At 41.0% G+C, this 22618-nt stretch overlaps 2 protein-coding genes across 2 annotated transcripts; both read left to right on the top strand.

Moving 5' to 3' along the window:
- Positions 1 to 4287: 4287 nt before the first annotated feature.
- Positions 4288 to 15950, top strand: LOC306735523 (filamin-A-interacting protein 1-like; the record flags this gene model as incomplete). Its single annotated transcript, XM_079217000.1, has 5 exons — positions 4288 to 4575; positions 4984 to 5157; positions 5359 to 5537; positions 11403 to 14211; positions 15383 to 15950. The coding sequence occupies 5 exons, from the start codon at positions 4288 to 4290 to the stop codon at positions 15587 to 15589; spliced, it is 3657 nt and encodes a 1218-aa protein (XP_079073126.1). The 3' UTR covers positions 15590 to 15950.
- A 2286-nt stretch (positions 15951 to 18236) lies between these two features.
- tmem30aa (transmembrane protein 30Aa) lies at positions 18237 to 22613 on the top strand. Its single transcript, XM_079217120.1, has 7 exons — positions 18237 to 18508; positions 19176 to 19295; positions 19797 to 19904; positions 19993 to 20080; positions 20288 to 20431; positions 20524 to 20733; positions 21367 to 22613. The coding sequence occupies exons 1-7, from the start codon at positions 18260 to 18262 to the stop codon at positions 21558 to 21560; spliced, it is 1113 nt and encodes a 370-aa protein (XP_079073246.1). The 5' UTR covers positions 18237 to 18259; the 3' UTR covers positions 21561 to 22613.
- Positions 22614 to 22618: the final 5 nt, after the last annotated feature.

The following is a 22618-nucleotide window of genomic DNA, read 5'->3' as shown; positions in this document are numbered from 1 at the left end:
GATGTACTAATATTAGCCGTCATTACACTAATAAAAGCTGTAATTGCTTGGGTTTTGTCCATGAAGGCTCTTGGACCGTTCCATTTGGTGCTACTCAATTTTTTTCTCTCCTGGAAAGTAACATCTTAAGGGCATGTGTACATGTCTAAGTCGGTGTTGCTATCTGAGCAACATATGTAAAGTCTGACCCCAGAGGTCACTGGCCATTAAGGCTGGAAGAAGCTGTCCATCAAAATCCCCGAACAGTCTAAAGCTTTGTATCCTTGCAAGGAAGTAGGTGCTCACAACACTTTCAATATCGGATGGATTGACTTGTAGATTTGAATATCATCCACAGCTACAGTTTTGATTGAAATTCCTATAACTTGGCGGGCTGGTGTGTTTTTCTTGTCAGGACGGAAGAGCTTCTCAAGCGCACTACATTTGATCAGTGTCCTCTGACAGAATGAGTTGCCAAACGCTTGCATGCAAAGAACATTGCCCACTCCTTTTTTAGTCACATTGGGTTTGTGGTGCGAATTTATCAAACTTACAAAAGGTATTTTTTTTCCTATAACATGTTTTTGCATTATAGCTGCTTTCCTCATCCCTCTTCTCAAATTAAGTCAGACCTGACTGACTAGACCTCATGTCTTCTTCACTTTTACTACTGTGTGAATGTCACTGATGAGCATAATGTTTAAGATAAAGTGTGTAGAAAAATAAATAATAAAGGTGTTACTGCTGTAGGGCTTGGAAAAGGGCTACCACGCCATGCTAGCATGTCTGCTAATCTAGCTAAGGCTAATGTTGTTGCTATTGCTACATGCAGGGTTAAATTCAACCTATACACACAACTGAACCCATGTTTTGTACCATTTAAGTGTCACAAAAGCCACTTCAGTACAACTAACAATTATTTATAATTACATCTTCTGTTGATTAACCAATTAATCACTTGAGATGTCAAAATGTTAGCAATAAAAAAACTGTACATCTTCACATTTCAGAGGCTGAAACCAACTGATCTGATAATGGCTATCTGATAATGTGACGTTAATCTGACGTGGGTTACGGCTTACTTCCCAATGTGGCAGCTAATGTAGAGCACTGTATTCTTCCCAGTGTTCGAAATGGAGTTTCAGACCAAAGATAAAAGTAATTTAGAGAACATCAGCGGTATTCACTAACCTGCTGACGACTGACAACATTTTATAGTCCCTTTTTTCACTTTGGAATGGAGGCATGTGTTCCGTTTGGGCCTATAAATACTCATATGACAGCTGGACTTTCCCAAACCATGGGATAGATTTGGGACCCCGCTTTAAATTTAGGCTCAGGCCTTGACTGGTGCCTCGCTGGGTATTGGGCCACCCTTTCATATATGAAGGCAATCACTTGCATTGTGCCGATGGTTTAGATGCCATGAATATGTGTGGGCGTTGTAGGGGGTTGGCGCAGACCTCAGAGTAAAGGCTTACTGCCTGACCGATCTCCTTTATTTTCCATAGAGACAACTGGGAATGTTGCATGTCAGACTGGAATGCAGGGCACGTGCCTTTGGAATCCCCATTTGTTGCTCTGGAGAATTCACTACAATCAAGACTGCAGTGACTGGTCAAGGTGGATCCAGCAGTGAAGACACCATGACTTAACTGTTTGATCCACCTTGACCGGTCTTGTCATCAATAGGGCTTGTGAAAGCCAAGTAATTAGTACCATCTCCTACAGCTGTCAAGGAAATGTTTTGAATGTCAAACATCGGAAGGTTATACTTGTATAATTGAGATATTTTCATGACATTTTAAACTGCTATAGTGAATATTGTCTATGTGGTCAATTTACTGTACAAACCCACAGAGAATAATCACCCAGCTCTACTGCCCCGTAGTGGCCAAAAAATCAATAAGGTAGGCCTACGTAAACTATAGTTCTTACAGGTTCAGATGAAGTTGAGAGACATTGAGAGAAATGTGTTTATTATTATTAGTCACAAATCAGGTCTCTGCAATAAATCAAAAAATGCTGATTGAGTGGTTTGAGGGAGACCAAGTTCTTTGTAAATATGTTTTGCAAGATTTCCGTGGGAATCCTCTTCACTTAACTGACCTTTAATCCACTGATATTGGTCAACTTAATGCGTTTAGACGGTGAATTCCTTTACATTTATTGAGTTGCAATTTAACAATAACTGTTTGCATTCGTTTAGCTCTCCTATAACTGCACAGACACAGTCCTGCGTGCTCTGTTGAACTGCAGTGACACCTCAACCCGAGGTGAGCTGTTCCAGTAGCTTCCCTGCATGTTAATGGCATCAGCCCAGAAATTAAAAATAAACCAAGTGTCAACCTTTTGGTCGCCGGTAATCTGGAACTTTGCCCGAGTAATTTCCTGCACATGTTTTCATGTTTTATCACGGTCCTGCCCCAGTGGTGCCAGTTTTAATGCCCTCCACCACTGGGCTTTTGTCTGGCCATAACTCTCTGGCACTGCTTGAATGGTGGGACGAACACTGTAAGCACTCATGTACACTGCTGTGCTACCACATTAGACTCAATGATAGGGAGCCCACAGCTGAAACTAATAGTTATGGACAGGAAAGAAGGCACTGCAATTAATCTCCAGTAACGAACCAGCTCTCATTGGAGCCAATGTGCACTCACTCAACTCCCAGAGCTGAGATAAGATATGTTCGTACTTTCTTGGTTCGAACTGAGAGATGCATTTGCTGTTATCTTGCTTGCTTCCCTCTCCTGTACTCGTGTCTTTTTCCTGGAAACAGAACGGATTGGTTTCAAGCATCATTAGAATTAACTGCAGTCTTAACTTTGCTGACCACGAGATAAACCGTTTTCTTGATGTGAAGCGAAACCTGAGATAGAATTGCTTTCAAACCCTTCGACATAGAAATTACTCTTGTGTAACAGCACATTCACTTGTATCACCTTGTTTTAATCTAGTTGGACTGATTCAAATGCTCATTATATATATTTAGAGTATGCATGCACAGTTGCTGTGTTTTGTGTACACAGATCTCCCATCCTGTGTTTAAGAGAGAGTTACATTTTGGTGAGCTTTCTCACAATGTCTCAATGCATGATTCAGAGGTCAGGGTGCTATGACATCACCAGGGTTATACGATGGGGATTTTTTGGGGCTGGGTAGTGTTTTCTGTTTGTCATTAAAAAGCGTTTTTTTTTCTGTGGGTCATATCTGAAATCAATCACAGAGTGCACTTGCTCAATGTCTCAAGGCTGTTCACACAAGCTTCACACACACAACTACATGCACCCACAGAAACACATTCACAAGGCAGAGACACCTCTATCCTAATGACCATTTATGTGATTCAATACCAGGGGTACTTGTAGATAATTAAAAATGTATCCACACATTTATGAAAACAAACAAACAAAAGATTTACAAACGGAGGATCTTCAGTAAATCCGTTGTCACAATAAACAGCTGCCAGCAATGAAACGCTGCAAAAGCTTTATACATTTTGAAGCACTGAATATGATAGCAATATCCCCCCTTTTTTTTTTTTTTTTTTTACATGTAAAAGTGTTGACGAACATCCACTTAAAATCCTTTCAAATGAGCACATTTGGGGGAGCTTAAGCTCCTGAAATAGCTGTTGGGGTACATGTTCTCCTCGATGCTATCCTCCTAGCTCACTGTACGGGCAAGTAATCAAGTATGCTCCAGGCCACCTCGACATGACTTGTGTCGTTATAAATGATGAATGTAGTACGATTTTATTTTGACAGATTTATTTTCAGGATCTGGATAAAATGTTCGACTCAGACTTCTAATGTCAGCAGAGAAGGTTAAGACACCCAGGAGTGCCACAAATGTGCTTCCACACCATCGACACTCAGCATGAGACACACAAGCCTTGTGAGGGAGCAGGACGTGTCAGGAATGCACCCACCGCCATACAGCACAAACACACACAAGCAGTGCTGCAGAATTGTGGATACATATCCACATATGGCAATGTCATTCAGTTGTAATCCTGTGTATGTGTTTATTTGTTTTGTACATGTTTGAGTGTACATGTCATTGGATTAAAGAGAGTTAGTAGTCAGGGCCAAAGTCATAAAACACACTTTTAATTGGAACAATACACCACCATCTGAAGTATCAACTGAAACAAAAATGACCAAAAATTGGAGAAAAAGACATTAATGGCATGAAGGGGAAAGTAACAAGTTGTGGCATAAAACAACAACACAACAACGATGCTATTTGCTTAAAAAAATGAAAGAATGTATGTTTTTTTTCTGTTGTTGGTGCAGGTAGAAGATGAGGTCCAAAAGCAGCGGGGTGGAGAGCCCGGCCAATGGGGTGCTTGGGGTCCCACAGGGGGACCATGACATCAGCCAAGAACAGGAAGAGGGTCTGCCCGTTAAGAGCCTGAAGGCCAAAGTTCAGCAGAAGGAGGGTGACGATAATTTGGAGGTGGAGGTGATCTCCAACAAAGAGAAGCTACTGTTCGATTCCCCTGAGGCTGGAGAAAAGCGAGGGGACATCATGGATCTGTCCAACGAGGATCTGCTAAAACTGCTGGGGATCATGGAAGGAGAGATCCAGGTGGGTTCGGTGCTCTCTCTGACCTTTGCAGGGTATGTGCAATAATGACTGAGAGAAATCAGACCTGTGAAAGGCATTGTGGATGAACACAAGGCCGGCACATGCTTTCATTGGATGAAGTTTGACTGCAATTTTATGCACAATAGCTCTATCTTGTGGTTGGAAATGGGATATGCCAATGCCAGAGAACATATGCAAATCTGCTGTCTGCTTAAAAGTGCCTATTTTGGAGAAATCTGTAATTCATAAAACAAACGCTACAGGGGTTCAAACACTTTTGGATGTCTTGGATTTTGACAAATAAATCTGTCTCTCTTCAAACCGGTGTCCAAATGAAGTGATACACACTTGTTCTCCTCAAGGCATCATATGCTGTATCACATCTTTCTATTTTCTTTGTGATTGCAGGCCAGAGAAGACGTTATCTGCATGCTAAAGTCCAAACAGACTGTCTCAGAGGACCTTGAATCACGTTATGGTTCTGCGGCCCCTGGTTCGGCCCTCACAGCCCTGCAGAGGGACCGCGGCATCACTGGCAGCGAGCCGCACGACCACAGTGTTTACCAAAAGCCAATGGTTGAGGTCAGTTAGTCACAGCGGTTTCATATTGAAAATCAGTTGTGTAAATATTTAATTGGCTGGTTTAATGCAACATTCCTGAACAGGTTATTGCTGCAGAAGTGTTGAGAATGTTACACCACAGCAAATAAAGTACATTTTCCTAGGTTCTTGCTAGTGTTTGTGTTCTTCCCGGTGTGATTGTGTGTCTTTGCTCCTTCTCAGCTGGAGCGTCTGCAGGAGAAGCACAAAGAGACGTACCGTAGGATGCTGGGTCAGTTGCTGCTCGCCGAAAAGTGCCACCGCCGCACCGTCCACGAGCTGGACACAGAGAAACGCAAGCATGTAGACTACATGAACAAGAGCGACGACTTCACCAACCTCCTGGAGCAGGAGAGAGAAAGGTGAGGAGGAGAGGAGGAGAGGAGGAGAGGAACGAGGGAGCGAGGGCATGAAATTGCCACATTTTGAACACATCAAATGTATTTTAAGTTCTTAACTGCTTTGACACACATTTCTCTTTTTAAATGACAATAATATAATATCTTGACTCTTTTGATTGACATCACTTGACGCCCGAATAAACTGAATTTGAAGCTGCATGACAATTATTAAATTACTTTTTCTAAAATAATAAATTACATTCTATTTATATAGTCACATTTTTCAAAAGCTTTCTGTTTTAAACCCAGCCTTTATTTTACTTGAAATAAAAGATATTGTATGTATTATTAGAGTATGTATTATTTATAATTATTCCAGTTAAATTGGAAATCTGTAATAATAAATATTGTTTAGATGTTATTCAATTTAACTTTCTTTATTTAATTTGACAGTCAGTTGTTGACTACATGCATACGTTAACACAACTGTTGGCTACTTCAATACTTATGGCACAACATCATATAGCACAAATTTGACATTATTATGATGTTGCGGACCTTTGCTTGAGGGAATTCTCTCGAACTGGACCTCACAGAATTTTAGTTGAATACCCCTGTCCTATACAGTGTAAGTGGTCAGTAACAATTTGCGACTGTAAAACAAGCAGTATTGCATGTGGAGAATTTGTTGGCAAAAAGAGACGTAGTAATGGTGAAAAGGAAACAGGGAACCACAGTGGGGGAGGCGTAGAGTGGCGAGAAAGAGAGAGAGAAAGAGAGAGAGAGAGAGAGAGAGAGAGAGAGAGAGAGAGGACATGAATTAAAGAGCCAACAAGGTTTATGAAACCAGTGTGGAACAAATAATATGTGAGAGGTGAGAGAATCAAGAGAGAAAGAGCGGCGAAGGAATGCATGGACATCTGAGAATGTGTAAAAGGTGGCGTCATCAGCCAAGTGGACAACCTGAGTGGCAAGAGGAGAGGAGAGGAGAGGAGAGGAGAGGGGGGGTTGCTGGCTACTGAAGCGATAACCTCACATACCTTCATTTGACAGGGAGAGGTATATGGAGAATGTGGAAGAGAGGGGGTGAAGGTAGAGCGGGAAAGGGGTCAGGCTATTTGCTGTGGGACAGAGGGAGGTCAGGGGTAGAGAGGGGAGGTGATGAGGCCCCCGGGGGGAGGAACAGGAGGAAAAACAAGCGAAGGAATAAAGGGCTTCGGCAGGGGGGAAATCTCTCATGACATCATTTCTGAAATGAAGTCATTACCGGCGTTGTGACCTGGGATGAGAACGAGGGACATACACGCTCTCCAACATCGGAGGGGATGGTTGCATCATGTGTGTGTGGAGGGCCCGACAGAGATCAAACAAGCGTGGTTGTGAGGATGTGCACCGAATGCATATGAGAGAGGAGGCCCTATTAATTAAAAATATTTACCAACTAGAAATTGCGTTTCCTGTTGAAAATGTGTTGGAATGCTAAAAGCTGAAGCTTAAAGCTTAAATATTTGAAAAGATAGCTGAATATAGCTGAAAATAGCTGAATATAGATGAATATAAAAAATATGAAATTATAGAATAATAGCTGGCTTTGTCAACATTTGAACGTTCAAAAGGTGTCTGTAGCTGAACGTATGCAGATCCTGTAAGTTTTTGAAGTTCTCATTTATAAAAAAAAATCATAAAAAGCTTAATAATTCAAAAAGTTGAATAGTTAAACATATGAAGAGACATATCCATTGTGTGCTTAAGTAGCTGAATATTTTAATAGTTGAACGGATTCTGTAGCTGAATATATGAAGACATTTTAGAGGTCCAAAATACGTACGGAAGAAATGGAAGAATAAGTTGATTAAAGAAGTGAAGAACAATACTTGGAATGCTTCATTGCTGAAGCATTCTCACACAATAACCCTGAGTGATGGGGATTCATTGTATACTACTGTACATAAGGGTTTCCTATGCACATTAGTAGTTTGCCAACGGGCATGATAGCACGTGTGAGGGGGACGGACAGAGGAAGAGCAAGAGCATCTGTTATGTACTGTACATGCATATAGTCCGTCATCTGTAGAGCAGACTAGAGACAACTTATGTGCTGCATTTCATGAACTGTCAAAACTTCAAATAGCGGAGGCACTGACTACCGCTCCTCCTTGAGCTTTTACTGCAGGACACAGGAAACAGGCCAGAGAGGTTAAATCACAGTTCTGACAGCTGAGCTGCCACCACACGCCGGAGAGAGGGCTGGGAAATGAGCTGCAGTCTTCAGCGTATAGCTGGTTTCATGAGGCAGGGAGAGAGGGTAGCCATGATTCAAAACATTTCAATGAAGAATTTGTTTCTGGTTGTAAATCAATGTGCACACAAGCCTAAATTAAGTTATCGAGAAGGAGGTCGAGTGTTTTATGATTTCAGCCAAATTGGTTTAGGAATTTATATTGTGTGCAACCTTTGGGGCTTTGGAAGGCTGAATAGATACTGTAGTCCGTTGAATGACATTCTACTGAACTTGACTCCAAAACATACCTAACCTGAAGCTAAAGAGTTGCATTAATGAGCACAGTTGTAGAGCAGAGATAAAATCGGGAGATAAAAGTCAAGATTTTGGTTTTCACTTTGATCTACGGGAACTTTTTTAACATTTGACCATCTGAACTAAAGTACTGTAGTTGTGACAATACAGATAAAAGTCTACAGCCACACTGTACGCATGCTGATGCGCTGACACCAAGCAGATTTAATGGTTCTGGGGACTATGAATGTATTTAGAACATGTCATAGCAATCCAGCCACCTTCAGTCTGGAGGAAGGCGGTGCATCGATCAACCTACTGACATTGCCATACATAAAAAGCATTAAGTGTAACATAATCAAGACATTCAAACATTGGGATCAGTAAGCCTAGCCTTCAGTTTGGAGTAACTGGCATAAATCACAAGTGAGCCACCACTTAAGTTCCACTTGATCCTCGGTTTGCATGCAATGACCTCGTTCTTATGCCAGGTAGTTTCCAGCAGGTTCCTTGGCTCATGCACAGGTCGGCCTCTGTCGCCTCACAGAGAGGGTGAAGGGGACGAGCCCTGCTAGGTCTTGATCTGTCAGCTCCTGTAGAGCCCAGATTATTCTATCTGTTGCCATAAAAGGAGACAAAACTGACTGAGGATTCATAGGTGAGCTGCCACCAATATGCAAAACACAGACGGGCGCGTACTGTGTAAAAGTCCAGACTTAAAAAACGCTCAAAAACACAAACATATTAGCGGCATCGCCTACACGGACACACGCATAACTGCCATGCCGTTTTGACGTTCACTCTACCAGATGAGATGGAAACATGTCATCATCTCGTCTTCATCGATGTGATCTCCTCCCACCATCTGGGTGAGAGTGAAGAGAGAAAAGTCAAAGGTCTTGTGCCAAACACCTGCAGGAATGCAGAGGGTGGGCACAGGAGGAGCAGTTCCTGGTTGGTAGCCGTCAGCCATTAACACCCTCTGAGACAAGGGAGGAATTCATATGTCAAGAAGTTAACATATTTAAGTGGTGTGACGGTGACGGTGTGTGTAATGATTAAAAGAAACGGCTCACATGTGAAGTCACGCACACAAAATAAAAATGAAAACCTGATTCCTCTCTTTTAACACCACATTAGTCTTGTGTACTGTACACTCTTGCCTAACACTAAATGCTTTTACTCTATCAAGAGAGGTCATTACTGTACAACACAGCGCTTTGACAGCTTTTTGGCAGTTCGTGTCGACTTCAATGCTCGGCCTCCCGACACAGGGGCTGCAGTGCCTCTGAGCAAATTCCCCAGGAAACATGGGATGAGATGTTCCATGATGAAAAAAATGGTCTCTTGGCTTATGGATTGCACCTGTGTATTTGCTTAAGAAATGTGTATTTATTTCTTGCACGCACACTTTAGTTGCCTAAGAAGTTAAATCCTCATTCAAACAACTTTCTTAAACCTGCAAAGCCTGAGGAGGACTGGATATTCTGCACATAGTTATTTCTTCCTTAGAGACAGAGTCACTGACTACTGCAGCCAAATACCACTGACATCATGGCTTTGCCCTTTGCATGAAAGAAATTCTCGAGTGCCAATTTGTAGGCTATCAGTGACATCTGACTGTTAAAGTATGAATTTCAAGAGCTGCACTGTTGATGGCTCCTTGGTACAGTAGCCAGACACACTGATTCCACTTGGCAAAGAAGACTGCTGGTGATATGAATCAATGTAGATGTTTACTGTAACTTATAAACTGACAAACTGAATTAATTTGCATATATGTTGGGTTGTGGATACCACAGTTTGTTATAATATTAACGGTTTTCTATACAGTTCCATGCAGAAATTAGGGCATAGCCCTTTGTAAACCTATTTCTATGGTTACATATGCTCGACCCAAATCTTCTTCACCTCAAGGGAGACATCCAACTCGGCATATCTGCTTTCCTCATCACATGTAGACTGAGCAAGGAACCAAGTTCAGTTTCCCCTCGAGTGGAACTACAGTGGACTTTCTCTACTGTCTCTTGTACGAGTGAGATCCTATTTTTTAAATGGAAATATTTTAATTTTATATTTAATTTGCCCTAAACATACAAAAAAAGAGATAACTATTACTATTTCTTCATTCCGTTCCACCCAGAAAGCTTATAATAGTGTTACAAACTCTTAGCTGTTTCCCCCCAAACATTCCATGCTTTATGAAAGCATGAAAATTGGGGGTGAGTTTTGCAAAACACTCCTCCTATGGCAAGGGTCCCACCCCTTTCACTGTGTCCAAAGTGGTTTAGCACACACACACTCTCATACACACACACACCACGGCCTTATATGGATAAGGTGACATCACTCACTAGAGGTCCGATGGTGCTCAACTGTATTTATTCACCTTTGTGTTCATTATCCTGATAACATGCCTGGAATGTGACGGTGGAGGATTTGTGGAAAAGGAGGCCCCAGCTACTTCGTATACGTTCTCAGTGGATTTTGTATATTGTGCTGACTGTAGAGCATCCATAGTGGGTAAGTTTGCAATAGGGTTGTTGTAAAGTTTCTGAGATCTTGTGACTGTGTCCACAGTTATGAATATTGCACATTTAGAGGTTGTTTTAGCTGTAGTTGCACACTTTTCATTGTCTTTCTGGTGCTTCCATTAATTTGGTTTATTTTACAATGCAAAAATGGGCAGGCTGAATATTGTATGTCCCTGGGAGTGTAAAAGGAAAAGATGCAGCTTTGCATTCAATCTGCTTTGCATGGATTTGGTTGGAGCCCGAGATGAGAATGGGCATGAGCAGCATAGAAAGCAGTTGAGAGAAAAGAACACAGCTTGGTGAGTGGGTGAAACTTTAACTCGTATAGTTTGTGTTCTTCTATCCCAACAACAGGGATGGAAATAGCAACAGTATTTGTGAGTTTTAGTGTCAATATTTGTCAATTTCCCCTTTTAATAATAATTGATTGTTCTGCATATTATACTGTTATAAGTATGTTATGCACAATGTAGTCTGTATATATATTATTTCTCATGCAGATCAAAACATGTTTCAAGTGTGATGTTTTTAAATGTTTTGTGTGGCAAAATTGTCAATTATTGAATTTCTGTGAGTGATATTTTACAGTAAATGTGTTTATTTAAAAAAAAAAGATCTTGAGTGTCTGTGGTTTTAGCTTGCAATTACTAAAAAGAGAGGTCACATTGACACTCCAACCAGTTTTTTTAAATACATATAAATAATTGGGATGATCACTCTCTAGCATTGACACATTAACTTGGTCAAAGCACAATGGCGAACACAGACACAGTTAGTTGCTTTTAAATCAATAAAACACCAAATTAATGCTTTGTTTTTGTTTGTTTCACGTTTTAGACTAAAGAGGTTGCTTGAGAACGAGAAATCCTATCAGCTAAGAAAGGAGAAGGAGCACTCTAAACGTCTGGTCAAGGTGCGAGAGGAGCTGGTCAAGTTGAAGTCCTTTACGCTGATGTTAGTCAATGAGCGGCAGCAGCACCTAGAACAAATGGACCAACAAAGCCAGCGGGCCCAGGAGCTCAGCCAGCAGCTCCAGCAGTGGGAGCAGTCACTGAGTGAAGCCCGGGAGCGTGCTCAGGAGGATGGCCACAGGGTGCTGAGCCTGGAGGCTGAGCTTAAAGAGGAATCCAACAAAATCACCCAACAACACGAGGAGATGAGTGCCAAGCTGGCGACTCAGGAGATCCACAACCGTCAACTCAATGCCAATCTTCTTGGGCTTGCGCATAAAGTGGAGGAGCTAGAGGAGAGCAACAAGGCCTTGAGGAGATCTGAGGAAGAGTTGCAGGAGCTTAGGGAGAAGATTGGCAAAGGGGAGTCTGGTAACTCCAACTTGATAACTGAGTTGGAAAACTTGCGGAAACATGTCCTGGAAATGGAGGGAAAGGATGAGGAGATTACCAAGACTGAAAATAAGTGTAAGGAGCTACGAAAGAGGCTACAAGAGGAGGATAGTAACAGCAAAGACCTCAGGCTGGAAGTGGAGAAGCTCCAAAAAAGAATGATGGAGTTAGAGAAACTTGAGGGTGCCTTCAGCATAAGCAAGGCTGAATGTGCACAGTTACACACTGCTCTCGAGACAGAGAAAGGCCTCGCCAAAGAGCTCTCAGATGAGGTTGTAGCGCTCAGGATCCGTATGAAAGAGGTTGAGTCCTCTGAACTTAAGTTAGAAAAGTCCGAGCTGAGCCTGAAGGATGACTTGAGTAAGCTGAAATCATTGACTGTTGCCTTGATGGACGAACGAAAGACCCTGATGGAAAGACTGAAGTCAGATGAGAAGAAAAAGGAGGATTTGAGTAAGATGGTCAAAGTTGAGCAGGGTAAAGTTATGGACGTGACTGAAAAATTGATAGAGGAAAGCAAAAAGCTCTTGAAGATGAAATCAGAGATGGAAACCAAAGTAGAGACTCTAACCATAGAAAAGGGTGAGCTTGGCACTAAGTTGACTTATGAAATTGATAAAACTAAGGATCTTAGTTCTACGGTTGGTCAAATGAAAAAGAGGTTGGATGGATTCGAGCAAGCAGAAAAGCTATCAGAGAAGAATTCAGTGAAATGTGAGCTGGGAAGAATCTCTGACCCTGTCAAAATAGAAGACAACAAAGTTAAGGAGCTGACATTTGAAATTGAACGCCTGAAAAACCGTCTCAAACAACTTGAAGTAGTTGAGGGAGATCTGATCAAAACAGAGGATCAGTACGACATGTTGGAGAAAAGGTTCATGACCGAACAAGACAAAGCCAACATTCTTTCCCAACAGGTGGAGGAAATGAAAGGTCAGATAGCACGAAATAAAGCAGTCGAAAAGGGAGAGGAGGAAAGCCAGGAAGTAGACCTCCGCCAACGATGCAAGAAAGAGGAGGCCAAAACCAGGGAACTGCAGGCGGACGTCGTGGCTCTCAAGGAGAAGATCCATGAACTGATGCACAATGAAGACCAACTTTCTCAGCTCCAAGTGGATTACTCTGTCCTGCAGCAGAGGTTCTTGGAAGAGGAGGAGAGAGCAAAGAACATGGGCACTGAAGTGTTCCATCTCACCAAAGAATTGGAGGTAGCAAAGCGTCATGGTCGAGCACTGAGGCCTAGTTTGAATGGGAGGAGAATGGTAGACGTCGCTGTGACATCCACTGGAGTACAGACAGAGGCATCGTCAACTGGACCAGCAGAGGAGGATACCCCAGCTGTGTTTATCAGGAAATCTTTTCAAGAAGAGAATCACATCATGAACAACCTCAGACAGAAGTGCCTAAAGAAGCCAACAGAAAAGAGTGGTGTTGAGCGTTGCCCTTCATCTGGCAGCGACCTGGGCGTGAAGAAATCCTGGATTCCCTGGATGAGGAAAAAGGACAACACCCCTCAGGAGACCAACTTGGGGAAGCATCTGCAAATAAATGGTGATCATTTGACATCTGAACTGACAATGTCTCAAAGGCAAGGGCAGCCTTTACACATTCACGTAACACCAGACCACCAAAACAACATGGCTACTCTTGAGATTAGAAGCCCCACTGCGGAGGACGCTTTCTCTAGCTCAGCTCCCCTCAGCCCCAACCCATCCCAACCTAAATCCAGAATCACAATCATTCCCACCTACTCTGCCCCAGCCCACAAGAGAAAGTCCACCACTGGACTTCCGGGTCTTGAAAGAGCCAAGTCTCCAGTCACCATTACAACAATATCCAGAGCCAAGTCTCCAGAAAGCAGCCAAACCCCCTCTTCTGCCTCAGGAAGGCCCTTGTCCCCTGTCTCTATTATGACAGTGAGCACGGCTATAGTGCCAGAAGCATCTTCCTCCCCAGAACCCCAGGAGATGACGATGGGCCGAGCTGTGTTCAAGGTTACCCCCGAGAAGCAGATGGTGCCAATGCCTATACGGAAGGGTCACACCAACACTAGCTACATCACAACCACTGACGATAACAGGATCCATATTCATCTAGGCAACAGCATGAACCCAAAGATGGTAGTGAGGCCGGTGGCTGCTACAACAGAGAGCAAGGAAATGACCTTATCAACTGGGACAGTTTTACGTTCCCCCCGCCAAATCACCACCACCACCACTACCAGGAGCACTCAGAGCAAAGTGATGAGCACTATAACAATTTCCCCTGTTGCATCCAGCACTTCCAGACCAACACAAAGCATGGTGAGTTTTGCTTAAGGGTTCATTTCATCTAGATTATGGAATAACATGTTTGTCTTTGTATAGCTTTAATTAGTTTGACCATTCTTTGAGATACAGCAATTTACTCAGTTCATTGGAAGTACTTGCTACCAAAGAAATCAGTGAAAAGTAGATATAGTAAAAAGTAATACAGATTTAAATTTCATTGTAGTGGTTCTGAAGCACCTCTGAACAAGTTATATCTCTCTTTTTTTATCCTTACAGAAAATAATGTTTAAAAGTGGCACGGTCCTGTTTTATGGTTTGGTATTTACCAGGATACATTGACTACAATGTCCCTGTAAAATGTCTAAATTGTCGTCTTTGCACGTAGGTTTTTGGACAGATTAAAAAGACAAGACATAATAATTAGTTATATCTAGCTTCAGAGGTGATGGTAAGATTGTGTTACCTTTGGACAAAACCAGGCCAGCTGTTTTGTCTTTGTGCTAAACCAAGCTCCGGTTATAGGCTTATATATAATGTACAGACATTGATTTTCTCATGGATCTCTCAGCCATGAAGAGAATAGGCTTATTTACCAAAATGTCAGACTATTTCAGATGCTTCTTGTTGTTTTCATATGCTACATATATTTAAAGTGATGTTTCATGCGCTACATTTCTTTACTAACAGCTTTATCTCTAGAAATGGGAGATGAAGCAACACTGTTAGTGTTCCATTGGACCTCATAATATGCTCTTTGTGGATCGGATAGCGTGACACAAATGGTCCTATGCAGGCCTCAGAACAGCAGAGCTAATGATGTGGCATTCTGCCACTCTGCTAGAGTCATGCTGTAATTTATAGTTGTTACACAGTGTTTACATTCACAAACAGCCTGGCAGGGCTCAGTGCCCTCTGGCTGACACAGAACAGCCTTGCACCAGTAACAACACATTGAAACCTAGCCTGGACAAGTGCTCACCCACTGGGATTGAAGTGAAGGAATGAATAAATATTTGCATTTTTCATTCACACAGCTCCTATAGCACATATGATCAGTTACACTGTTTAGAAAGTCAGAGTAATGTGTTTGCTGTAATGGGTTTTGCCTCTTTTCTATTATTTACTCTTTGGGTTTCCCTCAAGTGCTCCACTGTGTGTATTTTCCTGCCTGAGTAACTGTACTCTCTCTCCCTATTGTCAACAGACTGGGCACGATGCCCAGCCACCTCGCACAGGGCTCACCCGCATCCCAATGTCCAAGAGCCTGAAGACGGGGAAGGCTGTGCTGGGATCCCTGGGGATCTCTGGTGGAGTGAAGCTAGAGTCACGAGCTGAAAGTCAGTCTATGAGGATAGAAGTTAAGAAATCCACTGTAAATAGCAATACTTTACAAAATGGAGGAAAAGCCTAAATTACATAATAGTACCAACGCAATACTCAAACATATTTAAAAATGGTGCTTCAGAAAGATTACAACAAACAGAAAAAAGCTCTGATTCCCCTATACAACTCAGCTAGATATGACAAGGCACAGAGACCTTTTTTGTATTATAGAAGCCATTTCTAATTTTTGTGAAGTCTTTTGTACTTGTCTATCTCATATCAATTTCTGCCATTTAAATGGAAACCTATTCTCTGAGCTTACAGTGTGTATTGTGATGGACATTATGGTTAAATATTGTATCTGACCGTGCTGCTACTAACTGCTTCTTGCTTTGACTGGTTTTCTCACACTTTATGTTGATAATATTTGATAATGACACATTATACACCAAAATACTGGTCATTGTGTAAATTATGTTAATTTGTTTCTGTAAAGGATTTGTACTGAAACGTGTTTTGAATAAATGTCTTTTCAAAAGTTAGTGTGACATACTTATTTGTTTAGGCAAATAAGAAACACAAATATGCAGCAAAGACAGAGAATATTAGTGAATTGTACAAAATATATTGCATGTGACAGTTTCATTTAGTTTAGTCATATAGTAAATCAAGCTTTTAAAACACTGGACCAAATATATCGTCCAGTTTTTCTAAATTTGTTATTTCAAATGTATTTAAGAAAAAGCTCCATGTAGCCTACTAATGTATATTTGTGATTTTTAGCAAATTTCCACATAATCTCAAATATATGTATTCATAAAGCACATTTAAACCAACAGTTGTTACAGGGAACCACAATTATATTATCAAAACAAAACAAAAAAGACAAATAACTGTAACAGACAACATTAAAACTGTTTTATCATTATTTTGATCATTAAGGAGACTCAAATGTAGTTGTTTTTAATTGCCACTGAATTTACAACATTGTTGTTATCACATATATTTTCCTTGAAAACCATAATGTGATTTACATTCCACTCGTTGACGTTTCCAGAGGGTAATTTCAAGCTGTGCTATGTACATTGTAATGAAACATAGTGAAATATATATATATATATATATATATATATATATATATATATATATATATATATATATATATATATATATATATATATACTACTGGTCAAAAGTTTTAGAACACCCCCATTTTTCCAGTTTTTATTGAAATTTAAGCAGTTCAAGTCCAGTGAATAACCTGAAATGGTACAAAGGTAAGCGGCAAACTGCCAGAGGTTAAACAAAAAAGTTTAGGTTACCAAAAACTGAAAAATAATGTACATTTCAGAGTTATACAAAAAGGCCTTTTTCAGGGAACAAGTAAGTGGACGACTGAAGACTGGAAGAAGGTCTTATGGATCGATGAGTCAAAATGTAAAATCTTGGGTTCATCACGCAGGGTTTTTGCACGCCGTCGAGTAGAAAGGATGGTTCCTCGGTGTGTTACACCAACTGTAAAACATGGAGGAGGAAGCGTGATGGTCTGGGGCTCTTTTGCTGGATCCAGAGTGGGCGACTTGCACAGAGTATTTTGCAGTAACATGCAATACCCTCTGGTATACGCCTGGTTCTTCAGGGGTTCATCCTACAGCTAGATAATGACCTAAGACATCCCTCCAGGCTATGTCAGAACTTCCGTAGAAGAAAAGAACAAGACGGTAGGTTTCAAATCATGGAATGGCAGCACAGTCTCCAGATTTAAACCCCATGGAGCTGGTTTGGGATGAACTGGACAGAAGAGTGAAAGCACAGCAACCAACATGCAACACATATGTGAGAACTTCTGCAACAGTGTTGGGAAGAACTTTCTGAACAATATTTGATTCACATTGTAGAAAGAATACCACGAGTGTGTTTGGCTGTTATATCTGCAAAACTGACTTATTTTTTATCTCCAATTGTTTATTTGTTCTATGCTTTAATTTCAGAGTACATTGAGAAATTAAACTGCGTACATTTCTCTAAAATCTGGAGAAATTGAGGTGTATATATATATATATATATTTTTCTTTTTCTTTTTCTTTCACTTATTCAGTTTCCAGTATTTTGTTTTATTTGATCTTTTATGGATTATGTGACAATGCAATGCTCTGGTCCTATCCTTGGTAGCTGAAAGTCTCCATTTATTTATCTTAAGTGTTGCATTAATAATATATTTTTGCATAATGGGGACTTGTATTTATGCATTCATTTGTAAACACGCATTTTTAAACTTGCATGAGGAGGTTTTAAACAATTTAAATTCAGATGGTTCCCAGATTATTTATTTGTATTAAACAGTTTCCGGATATTAAATTGCTTGTAAAATAAAAAAAAATCGTGCAGCCTATTTTGCTTCCAAAGTAGGAATTACATTTTAAAACAGAGTTTCACATTTGCATATGATACATACTCTATGAGAAAGGGGCGTGTTTGTTTTCTGCCGTGACGCGCCGCCTACGCTTCCTCCTCCTATTGGCTAGGACACTTCCGGCTTCTTCCTCTTAGACGAGATTAACAGGACGGACAAAAGCAATACCACAATGACTAGATATTTGGATTAGACAGGCGGTAAACAGCCCTCATTAGACAGCTTTACCCTTTGCCTTAACGTGTGGCCTTGCGTTTACCGTGTGGGATTAACCGGGTACTACCGGCTGCCAACTAATTTAACCCATAATAGTCACCTATTTTGGGCCAGAAGCGGATCGCAGCCATGATGGCGTCAAGCTACAACGCGAAGGAGGAGGACGGGCACCACTCGGGCGCCTCGAATAACGGAGGCGCCGGGGTCGTGAAAAGTAAAAAGCCGGACAACACCGCGTTCAAACAGCAGAGACTACCGGCCTGGCAGCCCATCCTGACAGCGGGCACCGTGCTGCCGGCTTTCTTCGTTATCGGGCTCATCTTCATACCCATCGGCATCGGCCTGTACGTCACTTCAAACAACATCAAAGAGTACGAGGTACAGTAGAGTCAGGTCTTCATTTAACCATCTCACTTAGCCGACCATGCTAATAAACACCAGGCTAATAGCCGTTGTCTTTCTTCCCTCGTCCATTTCCTCACATGACCTGTTGTGTTACAAGCAAGAGCACAAATAACAACTTTGTTTTGACCAATTCTGGCCCTTTGCCATATTGAGATTACACTATATTCTCAGTTGTTGGTGTATTTAATATGTTTGCTGGCAGCTAAGTTAACTGTTGCTATTAAAACTAATGCAGTCTTAATACACCACTGTAATAATGGAAGGTTGTCATGTTCAGTTATGGGGATGCAGTTGACGTTTGTGGTGCTGTTGAGTTGTATTGCATTGTCATATGAAGTTATTCTGATATTGGGTCCACACATTTATATCAGATATATTAAACACCTATTGGTATTGCACCCAATTGTTTAAGTGAGTTTAGACAATAAAAAACCCCATTAAAAACACATTAAAGTCTCCAAAATAATCTGAATCCGCACCTCTTTGAAAAACAGTTTAAATAAAAACAGAATATTGTGTTATGTTTATCGATTGAACGTCTTCTCAGTGTATATGGATATGAAACGGTATGCATCTATTTGGGGCTACTTTATATTTTTGTTGTTGTTTTTTTTTAAACTAATCAGCTCCTCCTTCTCAGATTGATTACACTGGTGCAGACATTAACGATGCATGCTACAACTGTGCCAAGAACTTCAGCTGGAACAGCACAACACCATGTTTCTGCTCTGTGCCCTTCACATTGGAGCAGCCATTCGAGGTGAGCGCCAGCTTGCAGTATGCAGACCCGATGAATAATACATGGGCTCAGCTTCAAAACTGATAGTGTTGCTTGAAGTATAACAAAAGATAGAAACTGCGCCCCTGATGCTGAACGTCCATTAAGATCTATTTTAAGTCCAAAGAAAGGTTGTTTTGTTTTCCGTCGTTATCATTGATCATTCTAGTCTGGAAATATGCAGACTGGCACTGTCCAGTAGGTTTATATTGATTACTTATAAAAGCTCTCAGCCAGTGGCTTTTTCATTTCAACAGTTTCCAGATCAGACAAACCAAGGAACACTAAGGTACAACTAAAATCAACTGGCAGGAAAATGAGATGAATCTCATCTGAGAGCATAATAAAACCGTTTGCTGAAAGTAGCTTAGTTCTGTGCATGGTGAACTGTTGAGCCAAAGAATCACCAAGTGCCACCTTACTAAAGTACTTCCTAGCCTTTCCTGATACTCTGTCTCTAACACGATCTCCCCCCTCCTGCAGAGCAATGTCTTCATGTACTACGGCTTATCCAACTTCTATCAGAACCACAGGCGCTATGTGAAGTCCAGGGATGACAGCCAACTGAATGGTGACCGTTCTGCTTTAAAGGTAAAATCTTGGAAGTGTTCTCCCATTTTTCGTTTTTTATTTCAACAACTGCCTTTTGCATCTGTTTAACGCCGTCTGCTTTTTACAGAACCCCAGCAAGGAATGTGAACCGTATCGCACAAGTGAAGGACATCCCATCGCTCCATGTGGAGCCATAGCTAACAGCCTTTTCAATGGTCAGTAAGAGCAGTGAAATATTTCACATCTTCCCCGGCAGGGTTGAAATTAGTGATACTTATGTGGTCAACTATAGTGTCATCTGACCATCAAAACTCTTACTCAAAGCTCCGTACAGAAAATAATTCTGACATCAGTTTGCAGTTTAGTATAAGCTGCTCTCACTCAATGGAACAATAATGAATACAAATGTTTGTTTGTTTCAGACACTCTGGAGCTGTATCACATCGATTCCAATGGCAGCAAAAATGCAATTCCTCTTGTAAAGAAGGGAATCGCGTGGTGGACAGACAAGCATGTTAAGTTCAGGAACCCCGGTGGAAACAGCAACCTCACTGTAGCCTTCCAAGGTAATTAAATCAAACGGTGCGCAAGATATTTTTGGACCCATTAAACACTGAACTTCTTCTGACTTGCTTGGTGTTGTCTTGTTCTTTTTCAGACACATCCAAGCCGGTGAACTGGAGGAAGCCAGTGTTCGAGATGGACCCGTCAGATCCTGAGAACAACGGCTTCATCAATGAGGACTTCATCGTGTGGATGCGCACCGCTGCGCTGCCCACCTTTCGCAAGCTCTATCGCATCATCCAGAAGAAGTCCAGCACGACCCCGACGCTCCCCAGTGGCAAATACGTCTTGGAAATCACTTACAGTATCCTTTTGAATCATAGCCAGACACTCCACAGCACAACTAGAACTAGCTGGTGGGGTTTTGTTATGTAGAAACACCCTAAACTTTGATCATATTGAATCACATTGAGTTGCAGTAAATTCACAGATTCTTAATTTTCCGAATAACAAAACACCTAAACAACAAGTAAATATTTGAACAAATTGAATTGAGCTTGATGTCAGCTTGCAGTCAACACACTGCTGATTCCAGTTATGTGTGTTTATTGTCCATGCCAGGTCCTTTATGAAGGAACCGAGTTATCTTAACTAATCTGATTATTTTCTGGGCGTTGGGTTTTATCCAGGTATCTCGGTATACCAGCTTCTGGAAAGATTTTTGTGCCTCAACATAGTTATACTAAAACTAGTGTAACTTTACAGAGCTAAACTGGAAATGTGGGACCTATGGTCATCTGACATTGATGACCATAAGAGATTACCTAACCAATGATTGGCCGCTTAAAATAATTGCTTATTGGCTTCAGTGGATTCATATAGTGATATGATTTATCATTTTACAAATTGTGTCTAAATTAATGGTTCTGTGCAAGCGGTGATTTAAAAACCATGACGCCAGAAACTCTGGTAATTCTTCCTTTAACCATGTGATCAGATTACCCTGTGCGCAGCTTTGACGGTCGCAAGCGGATGATCCTGAGCACCATCTCCTGGATGGGAGGGAAGAACCCTTTCCTCGGCATTGCCTACATCACTGTGGGCTCCATCTGCTTCTTCCTGGGTGTGGTTCTGCTCATCATCCACCATAAATATGACACCCGGAACAACAGTGCAGATATTCCAAGCTAAACGGTTCTCTTACCACATTTTCCTGTCTCCGCATGCATGGTTGTTCTGGACTGCTTGTTGACTTTAGTGTGAATACACTGGTTTCTGTTATTGTCGTGCTTTTGTGTAAAGACAGCATTGTCATAAGCGTCTCATCAAAAGCTGTGATTTTGTGAAGGGCAACTAAGGCAAAAGCAGGATGATAAAGTCTGTGTCTCTGTACATATAGCTTCAAATTAGCTACTGGGAATTACATTTCCTGCGTTCAAAAAAGTGTATTTATCTTCTATTTATCTATACACAATCAAAGTAAGTGTTTTATTTTAGCAGTGCTTTGCGAATGGCTCCTTTACTGAAGGATGTGTGTATTTTTAATGCAATGTATGTCCATATTATGTACTGTATGTCCATTTTATGTACTGTAATATGTCCTGCTGATGAATGTACCATTATATTTAATTGACATACCTTTTACTTTTTGAAATTACCTTGAATATAGGTTAAAAGTCATTGCTCGCGTGCCGCTGATTATGGTAAGCAAGCACTGATATTTAACATGAAGTATTTTATCCACAGAGTCACAGCATACTCGTGACAAGTACCACAAGTAGTGGCTGCTTCTCCTCTGCCGTGACTGGTTGTATAAAGAGACTATACCAGTCGTTAGGTGTCTTATTCAAATTACAATCTGATGCTTATTAATGATGGAAACATGATTTCACACCACCATATCAACTGGCCGCAATGCTTGCAATGCATCCAAAGCTCTGGGCATTGTCTCGGACAACAATTATTTAGTTTTTACAGTTTTGGCCTGAGTGTTAGATTATCTTGCATTCTTCAACGTTGACCAAATCATATGCACTTTAAAGTGTCACGTTTGTTAGTTCCCCCCTGGTTTCACTTAATCTTCTGTTATATTCTTGATTTATTAGGTAATTTGTTTAAATTTGAAATTTATAGTTTTTTTTTTTAAAGGTTTGTAGGGTCCAATTAAACAATTTAATGAATGTATTGGTATAATTTGTGATTTTATTAGAGACCACCACTTTTACCATAACACTACCAATACGTTTTTT

Source organism: Taurulus bubalis (genome assembly GCF_910589615.1).
Source record: "Taurulus bubalis genome assembly, chromosome: 4".
In the NCBI taxonomy this organism is placed as follows: Eukaryota; Metazoa; Chordata; class Actinopteri; order Perciformes; family Cottidae; genus Taurulus; species Taurulus bubalis.
This window is presented reverse-complemented; position numbering and strand designations above follow the sequence as displayed.